General features: G+C 41.0%; 1 protein-coding gene across 1 annotated transcript; it reads right to left on the bottom strand.

The window, feature by feature from the left end:
* Positions 1-1,300: 1,300 nt before the first annotated feature.
* tdgf1 (teratocarcinoma-derived growth factor 1) lies at positions 1,301-3,402 on the bottom strand. The gene is made up of 6 exons (XM_012840602.3): positions 3,221-3,402; positions 3,083-3,129; positions 2,821-2,976; positions 2,407-2,521; positions 2,184-2,293; positions 1,301-1,729 (listed from the first exon to the last, which is right to left on the bottom strand). The coding sequence occupies exons 1-6, from the start codon at positions 3,322-3,324 to the stop codon at positions 1,623-1,625; spliced, it is 639 nt and encodes a 212-aa protein (XP_012696056.2). The 5' UTR covers positions 3,325-3,402; the 3' UTR covers positions 1,301-1,622.
* Between the last annotated feature and the right edge of the window lie 6,785 nt (positions 3,403-10,187).

A 10,187-nucleotide genomic window follows, 5' to 3' on the forward strand; every position in this document is an offset into this window, starting at 1 on the left:
CAAAGAGCACATGCTGGGTAAGGGCCTTTCAGGACAGACCAGCTGGGCAGCTACTCACTGCCTTACCTTTTAATCCCCTTTGAGGTGAATGAGGAGACCTAACTATCCGGTCTTCCCCATTACATTCAAGAAAAGAAAAGAAACACATTGTGCAATGCAAGTTCATTGTGCAATGTTGGTTGTTACCCATCACAAAAGTTCAAGATATCTATTAAGCCTGGTAAACCTCAGCTAAATAAAATCAACATTCTTCTTATTAGAAATTCAGTTACCCAGAGAGTCCATTAGTCTGAAACCAAAAGTAAGACAGATTGCCTGAGAGAGAAAAACATCTTGTTACCACAAATGCATAATATGTGGACAGGTTTAGCACTCTTGGAGATCATAACTTTGATGTGTTAATAGCTCAGGATGCAGGAATAGCACTGTCCTTTGAGAGGGTATCGGCCAATCCACAAAAAAACAGAAACCAGCCGTGTGTTTTGATCCAGTTTCTACCAGCCGGGTGAGTTCTGTCCCCACCGAAATGTTTCATTTGAAAACCAAATAGTTGAAGTCATGACCAAAATGACAAGGAGCAGGAAGCCACAACATTCTTCCAAATAATCTCATATCCCACTGTTTAGTGTCAATGCAAAGATTTTTTACTTTAAAACATGTTGGCTCCTAATCGCTATCTATTGCGACTACTGCTGATGCTTCACAACTGATACGGCAATGGACATAAAATCAAAGCTTTGCTTTCAAAATATCACGTGTTATGTCTGCAACATGATGTTTTGAATGTATCCACATATCTGATACCATTACCATCTATTGTAGTCTGTGTGGCCTTTAGATGAGGCACATATTTAAAGGCTTTCACACCATAGCCATTATCTCTCATGAAAACACACATTTGTTCAAGAGACAGAGAAACACAACATTAAATTGCTGGTCAATTAGATTTTACTTTCGGCACACACAAAAATAAAACACTGGGTTCAGTTAAGATAACAGAGCCAAATCAGCCCATTCCATGCTCTACATCTAGAAACATCAGCCACTGTGATTAATTGGCCAAAGTATCTGTTTATTTTAGATAAGGGGAAAATGGCATAGACCTCAGCAATGATCGGTCACCCAAGCTTTATCAACCCAACAGATACCAACAGTAAACAAACATTTCAGGCACAAATAAAGAGAAGATAACTCAGACAAAAATGTAGCTTTGGCAAGTTAAAGGTAGATTCAAGTAAATGAGATAATATACATACATATACAGCATTGAAGCAAACATTTCCCAGCACACACACACACATTTTAGGTTTACAAACACTAAGAGCGATCATATGCATGATAGCAGTATTAAGTCCATTTGGAAACCTAGACAACCAAGTTCATATTAAAAATCCAATAAAAATCTTATGTACAGCTCCCCTGTCTTTCATAAAAATTGCACTTTCAATTTTCACAGCATGAGCTTCCACTGAAAGCAAATGTAATCTCAAATTTTATTTCACTGCTTTTTAACATCTTAAAGCCTCTTTTGAGATTTTCCTTCACAGTCTTTCAAAGGTGGGTTTTTTATGTCACAAAAAAGACACAAAACGGTCTTCAGGATGAGCAGCTATAGGCCTTTCTCACCAAAAGAGAAGATGCAAAATCAGAGGAGCCACGCACCAGAGGAACTTGGTTTGAAATTGGCTGGGGGCATTTGAATGAAACCCCAAGACTTCCTGGGAGTCATCTGCAAGCAAAAGGGAGAAGAGAAAAGAGGCAGAGTTTTGCATGAATGAATGAAGGAAGGGGTACATGTGAATAAGGGGCACAGGAGCCATTAACACATACTCCAACCCGAACACCCTGCAGATGAATAATCTTTTGTGGGCTTCCTGAGGTAAAAGAGATATCCTGTGATGATACAAGGCTCCCTATTCTATGAACTACTCTGCTGTGAATGTTCCCTTCATGGTCTTTTCACAGCCAGACTGGCAACACCTCTGTGTTTCTCAAAGAAAAAAAGAAAAAAACTTAACCTGGGAATGCAGAGACTACTTTAAATAAATTGAAAGAGAATTTTAGACTTAACATGATGTTGTCCATAGAGTAACTGAACAAACATGGAAGCCTACATTTAGCTTTATAACGTCAAACTCCCAAGTGTGTGGTGCAGAAAAGACAGTATACAAACGTATACATACCACAGTCGTTGTGGAACACTTGGGGGAAGCAATGGAGAACTCCATATCCACAGCGACAGTAGGAGCAGCCCTTCTGAACCCACTCTCCATGAGGGATAACGCCACAGTACCTGCGCACACGAGCAAATATGTCCCATATATTACAAACCTACGAAAAAACAAGAGACTACCACAGATAACCGAATTATCACTTTATAGTCCTGTCAACAAAGCCAGTGCCTACCTCACGCGTTCATCGTATTCACAGCTCCGACCACTAAAGTGTTTAGGGCAGGCGCAAAAACTTCCTAGTATGCATCTCCCACCATTTTTGCAGCAGTCTCGACTCTGTTTAGCGCCTGCAAAAAGACATGATCACAAAACAGTCAGTTCTCCATCATGATGCTGATATACAGAAAATAATGGCCTGTGACGTCTGTGACAGTAACCAGAACGGGCCTGGCCTTGTCAAGTCACGTGAATGCAATCAATTTAACAATACAACCCCATAACTTCTATTACTGGACAAGATAACTTTAGAATTAACGTATGTTTTGTAGTATGTAGGTGTATGTATAGGCTAGAGCTGGCCTCCAGCTCGGGTGGTGTACTATGCGGTTTCTTGCCCCTTCATACGATCAAATGACCCAATACATACTTCCTGTGAGGCCGATGAAAGGTAAGACGGATCCGGCGTCGCTACGTTTTCGGTTGTCGGTGGGTGAATTCATCTCGTTGAACTGATTCAGGTACCCGGCATTTTGAGTTGGCTTCTCCGAGAGTTTAGCTTTCACACAATCCACCCCTTCACACGCTGTTAAGAAATAATCACAAAACGAAAAGGTTAATTTTGATGCTAGGCTGTAGGATAATAAAGAACAACCTACTTGACTATGGGTCGGTTTGAAAGCATGGCCTACCTGATCCAACAGCAATACAAGCAGAGCAGATGACGGACAGTAACAACCTGAAAAAGTAAAATAACGTTACATTATTAAGAAGCAGTCGAATATCAGAGCGTCTTATACATGTTAATCTAAGAACATTAATATACTTACATAAAGAAACGACTCATTCTGTTTCTGTTCTTCACACAGTTCTGAGAAATTAAGCTAGTAACCCAGTAACCTCCTAGCAAACGAAACGCAATCCTGCTCCGCATCCAACGTTCTTATCTCTGTCCCTGGAGAACAACATCATGATAAATCCTCAGACCTGGAGATGGCCCTACCCAACTCACACCCCTAACGGACAATTAACACCATGAGGCCCAGCCCCTCCTGTCCATAGTCATGCATGAGGTAACCATTTGCGGTGGTTGTCCAGATGTTATTGTAGGAATGCTAGCTTCTCTTCAGGCTTTGCAAGCAACTTTAAAACTTAAAGCTTAAGAAGAAGTTGAATTGCTATAATACCTCTTGAACTAAATTGCATAATTATTATTATGTACATTTAAAAAAAAACATGTTCAGATCTGTGCTTGCAATGCACTTGGGTCCTAGTTTCAGGTCTGATAGCAATGTTTGTTTATAGGCCCATTCCACAGAGGGTAGCCTATAAGACAATGTAAAAAAGAAAGAAAGAAATAGATACCAGGGGCATGGAATGTTGAGAATTACTGGGAGCTATCTAAAAGCTTTGTTATTTTGTTCTTCTTCTCACTTCTACTTCTCACTGCACCTGCAAGAGCAGCACACGAGTCAGGTTTGTGCCAGTGTGAAGCACTTTTGTTCTTGATTTAAACATCAGACACATTAAATAGTTAAAAATATATTTATATATAAAATATAAAACCAATAGCTTATCTGTGGCAACATATTTCCATTTTCAAGGCTAGTTTACATTCATTGTTGCATGGATTGGGTCCATATGAAAACACATGTCCAATGTACAGTAGTCATCTCAAACATTAACTGAAAGGGAAACGGTATTTTTAAAAGTGAGTTTTTTCAAAAGATGAATTTAAATCTTTTAAAGGATAATATAGCCTGTAATTAAATAAAGCAGCACTGCCCTCCTCTGCTCGTATGTACACTCACATCATCTGCCTTCTGACAGGTGATCTCTTTATAAAAGCAAAGGAGTGGTATTAAACTGAGATGTTCAATCTGGCCAGTTCTTGGCATTTGCTTGTGAAATGAAAATGTAAAAGACCTTCGAGTATTTCACTCACATGGCCCTTCTAACCCATCAGATGTGTCTGATTGCCATGTAATGACTCTAGCCTTAGTAAAGAGGGAAGTATGTAGACCACTTACATATGTTCTGTTACTGGCTATTGCCAGTTGATGCATAGTGTCATTCAGTAGTCTGAAGAAGTAGTATGTTGTGCACATGTGTGTTTTAAATGGAAGGACGTTTGCCTATTCTGCTATAAAGAAGCTCATCAGTAAACTCTTATTCAAACCTTATCTAAGGCCTATCACTCGTCCCTCAACAGGATGTGCGAATGGATACTGAAAATAAAACAGTTGGGTGAATATTTCCTTGTAAAACTGTAACTGTCCTTGCCGACAAACATTTAGCAAACATAGGAATGCAGTCAATAGATGAAAATTAAAGAAGCACTATGGAGTTTTGGTCTAAAACTAGCGGACTACCTACCTACTAATTTTTTTAGGTAGGTACATACAATATATATATATAATATGATATATATACGTATATGTGTGTGTGTATTTCATGCTGTGGTCAGTTATCTGCTGAATGAATTGTGAATTGTGTCTCCAGAAATATACTGCAATTAAAGGTGATGGCTGTAGCACTATGTGAGAATATGTGAGACCCCCCAACTAAAGGTGAAGTCACACCCCTATAGAGCCAGACAGTCAGACAGCTCTCTTCCTGCCCCACAGCAAACCCCCTCAACCCCCCCCCCCCCCCCCCCCCCCCCACCCCCACCCACCCTCATTAGATGAGCACCCTCTGCCTGTTCGTTACTAAATAAAGTTGGAGTTAATATCAGGGGGTCACATGGGCGCAGTGTGAAGGGTGACCTCATGAAGTCAGGGGCAGTGACAGAAATTATGTCTGGTGTGCTTGGCTGAGAGCGGTCTTAAATCACCCGCCGGACAGCGAGACAGACGAGTCAAGCCTCATCTAAGATGACCTGCTCAAGAGACACAGAGGCCCGGCTTGCCCCCTGAACACAAAATGGCTGACCTTGGTGTCATTGTCAAGTAAATAACCTCATCTATCATTCTCTCTCTGGAGTCAAACAGAGATATTTATGTGTGTGATTTCTAACAGTGAGGGGAGGCCCAATAAAGAACTATTTTGTGGCCAAATGATCATCACAGCAAGTGTAGTGGAAAAGACAAAATGTGATCATTTTTTCCCCCAACGATTCCTCCAGTCATTTTTAAGAGGGGAGATTGGGTATTGAATTCTCTCTGAAGACGGAGTTGTGCGCCCAGTGAGCTTTAATTACCGGGGAGAAAATTAGGCCACTCAAATGATGAATCGAAGTCGGTAGAATTAGACACTAAAGTGACCATGAAGCAGAAAAGGGACCTATTGAGCTGCCAAGGTCAGGGATCTTTCCAGAGTGTCTGCCTTTCTCTTAGCGGCCTCAGGGGCGCTGACAGTGTGACAGAAATAGAGGGAAGTCAAAAGTTGATTTACCCGGTTCTGTGCCCAGGTGCAACTCAGTGTGCAGAAGCTGACAGCCTGTCATGTTTTCCGTCAGGGGTGCATGTGCGATAATTAGAGTGACAGAGGGGGGATGAGGGGAATTGGATGTGCTGATTCGCAGGGAAGGGGGGCGATTGGGGGTTCAGGAAAGCGGTGGAAATAACAAAACAAAAGTGGACTTGGCTGGCCTGTGAACGCCTTCAAAGGAAACAACCATGAGAAATCACCATTCGCTCAACGGGGAGAGCAGGGAGTACTGACTGAGACGATCCACCCAAGGAGGGTTGTCATGCAAAGCAAGGAATGATCTGGAAGCCTGTGAGGTCCTGAGGCCATCCAGCAAAGTGCTAATAAACAGTGGAGGTGTGAACTGCATGTTAGAATATTATATCTATAAAGACGCTATATTCACTGACAGAACAACTACTTTTATATGCACAATAATTTGTCAGGCTCACCACCTTGTAAAGCTCTTCATTAAAACAGATTTTATGCATGCGCCGTAATCAAAGTAAACCCTATAAAATCTCATTTCGATATGAGGAGGAAATAAGAAACCTCTGGACTTTTATCTGCCTAATGTCTGCATGTGGCCTCTCACTCAGTAAACTTGATTTACATCATCTACAGCACCTCCTATTGGTTGCTTGGTTTTATTGCGGCTCATAAGCAACACCTGCTGGTGCTCAATTAATCCACACATTCTAGCTGGGTGGTTTTACTAGGGTAGCATACTGGCATGGAGGGACGGATAAATGCCCTTGTATGTTTATGCACAACCTGCAGTAGCAGCTGTTCTTGGATGGTTGTGTTGTCTCAAACTTTACAAGTCCATGTAGACACAACTGTTGATTCCTTTTGTTTCGGAGTCATTTCCTCACTTGCTAAAGACCATACAGACGTACAGTCATTCATGCGCTCACGCACACGCACACACACACACACACACACACACACACACACACACACACACACACAGACAGACACACACAAATACACAAATACTCCATCACCACACATTTGCACTGCAACCCTCCCACACAGACTTTTATTAATCAGTATGGCCTCTTTTCCCATATGGATTCTGCCTATGTGCTTACTGCACGCATCGGAGTAAGCCAAGCTGTTGAAGCGCAGCCAGCAGTTCTCAGGAAACTGCTCAGTGTTTGTCACTCCGCACCCTGTTGGACTGCTTCCAGGTCACAGGGGATAGTTAATGGTCTTGCTGTTAGGCTAGGCGTTTTTTTTCTAAACACACCAATGCGGATTGGAGGGAGGCTAATTCACACTATAATGGTGCTCCAAGTGTTACAACGACGATATGCCACATGCCAGCGCACGACGAGACAAATTAACAGTTTCTCAGCCAGGGAAATGCTATCTGTTTTTTTAGAATGGACTTTAAACCTTTCAGTTCAGTCAGTGAAACCTTACACTTACACAGTGTTATGTTTAGTCCATGTGAGAGGGAATAGGTCATGCCACATTGGGTGTCAGATGGCAGCTTGTGTTACCAAATGTGGTGCCTGTGTGATAGAGCTGAATGCAAAGCATTGGCACGACAGTGGACACACCGTGACAAGCGTGCTTTTTTTCTCCATGTCATCAGACTGGCATTCTGGTGTCCCTGTGCAGCGACAGATGAAGTTATGCGTAAGTGGGAGACAGTGATTATGTATGTTGCTGCCGGGAATGCACTATGCATCTCTTATCTGCTGGAAAAAGGTGAAAGCAGAATCGCAACCTTCCCTGCTGGCAGAGGCGAGGGGTGAATGAAAATTGAGAGGAATATTTATGTTGTAGGCTGCAGAAGCCAAGGCGAAGATCTACCGTGACCCAAAGGGCAATCAAATGTCGACAACTTACACCAGCTGATCCTGTGATATTCACACTATCATTTCGCTAATCCCTATTTTTTTTTTGATCACACCACACATTGTATTAATGTATTCATAACCCACATAGTGCACATAAGTCACTATCAACTAATGCTTTTGCAGTTCCTAATGGTCTAAGTAGTCCTGTTCATTGTAGTGTGTAATTCAATGTTCAATAGTAATTCAAGGACTTCCTCAGTGATTTTGTTTGTGCACACGCACACACATACATACAGTATATGTGTGTATATATATAATACTATAATAGAGGTAAAACACTTAAATATTAATACTAAATATCAATGACTTGAAATGGAATGTCAGAGATTTATGCTTTGTTAACCTTCAGTTGGACTTCTGTCATTGACTTTGCTGGCTGGTATTTGTCCCAGCTAGCAGGATCGCAGTGTTCCGCTCTCTGTGGGTAGACCACTGACAGACCTGATTAACAATTGGATTCATTTTCAGGGGAAAAGAAACTGACAAAATTGACGTATGAATCTTTATCAGACATTCAAAGGTTGACAGTTCTATTCCTAATGAGCTGTCTCTCCCCCTCAGCCATGATCCTCCTTAGTTCACTGAAAGGTTAAAAAAATCAAGTTGTCATCAGCTTCAAACAGACCACAGACCAGTGGGCTTCACAATGACCCACTGCTGTCAAAACTGAGTGCTAATCCTAATTAAAATACAGTCAGTTGAAAGACAAGTGACTCAAACGTATTCTAAGGTACCTGTGTGAATATAATTATATATATATCATAAATATCTTTATATCTACATATATCTGTAGTCAATGACCAGGTACTGCTAGTCACAGCAATCCCAGTGAAGTTAAAATATTGAATAGGCACTTGGGAAGGAACTTGGGAGATGACCTATGATACTACTATTTCTAGCAGGTATTACTCAAATAGTTGAAACAAGGGTGTGCATAGTTCAGTGTGGACATTAAAAATACATGGTTATGGTTATAGTATTTATACAATATCATTTATATAATAGATTTTTTGTCCAAAGTGACTTACAAAACAGCAATTAATAATAACAATAACAAATACCAAAACTATGACAATAGAGTAGGCCTCAAGCAAATAAACTAATTAGACAGATCATAGTTGAAAAGGTGAGGTTTTTAAGCACTTTTTAAATATACCAAGGTTGTCGCTGGAAAATACATAAAATCCAATTCCGTTCACATGAAGTCATCCTTTCTATACAGCAGTGCTCTGGGACTATGTGGTGTCACAGTTCTTACTCTTGCTGACTTATCTGTTTGATGTCTGTCTGGGGTTACACAGCACTTGCAAGGCCACTATTGAATCCTAATGCAAATAGATGGGAGCTGCAGTACCCGCATGCTAATTGAACCAGAGATGCACATTACAATGATGTTTCTGTGACTCTTTCCATTAGCAGCAGGTATACAAACACTGTAGGTTATCATCATTCCTGACAGGTGAATGCATCACATCTGAGACAGGGTGTGATGTGGTTTCTTGCTGCTGTGACATTCAGCCAAAACCCTGAATGAGGGAGGAAAGATGAGACACCTCAACAAAGATAACTCTTAATCCAATTCTAGCAGTCAAATAAATGTACCTTGCACCTTGAGATATGCTATGCGACGTGTGTTCCCCCTTACAATAAACTAAAAATAGAAATGCCATGGCTTATATAAAAGTAGTTCATATGATATCCTGTGTTAATGGGCATGGTGGTCACTCTGCACTCTACATAACATGTGGTCCATGCCGTCTGTACCGTAAAGGGACGAACAGTGCTAGACTATTTATATACCACGGCTAAATTCACTCCTTAGATGTAGCTGCATAGGTTGTCGTGTAGATTTTTCATTCTTAACAGGCTTCTCACTTACTTACATTTAGCATTGAGAAGCTGTGCAGTTGATCCTATTCCTGCGATCAGAATAAATATGGGTCACCCCTCAGCTATATCACTTCCTTAGGAGGTTGGCAGTCTTAACTGACGGTAGACATGAGTAATTCTTCCGAGGTTGTAATAGAACATGGACATTTTATATTAAAAAGTCTTACTGATACCTGTAACATACATGCTGGAAAATATAGTTGTACTATGTAAAAATGACTTCAAAGATGGGGCTGCCGAAAGCAGTCCAACCTGATGTTGTCAGGAAGATGGGGATATCCAGATGACCTAAACTTTTTCTCAGAAATCACAGCCAAAGGGAATTGGCCTTGTCCTCAAGCAAGTTCATTTTCATGCGGAGCAACATATCCATCATCCACTTGGTAACTCAAGCCCATTTCTTCAAAAACATGTAAAACACCCCATTAGGTGTTCTTGAAACGCCTCAACCGTGTCTGGCAAAACAATTGTGAATGAGAGGTGGGTCAAATGGGTGTGTCACCTCAACATATGACATGCTGCCTATTGTGGCACCAGGCTTTGTAGGAGACAGGCGGATTATAGCCTTTATATATATATATATATATATATATATATATACTATATATATACTGTATATATTCAC

Source organism: Clupea harengus, chromosome 21 (genome assembly GCF_900700415.2).
Source record: "Clupea harengus chromosome 21, Ch_v2.0.2, whole genome shotgun sequence".
NCBI classification, from domain to species: Eukaryota; Metazoa; Chordata; class Actinopteri; order Clupeiformes; family Clupeidae; genus Clupea; species Clupea harengus.

Bases quoted from the DNA above. Each gene is read 5' to 3' on its own strand.
- tdgf1 (XM_012840602.3), bottom strand. From the start codon at position 3,324: ATGCGGAGCAGGATTGCGTTTCGTTTGCTAGGAGGTTACTGGGTTACT. The intron at 3,130-3,220 runs GTAAGTATATTA...TTACTTTTTCAG, and splicing joins AGAATGAGTCGTTTCTTTAT to GTTGTTACTGTCCGTCATCT. The intron at 2,522-2,820 runs GTATGTATTGGG...GTCTTTTTGCAG, and splicing joins TTTCATCGGCCTCACAGGAA to GCGCTAAACAGAGTCGAGAC.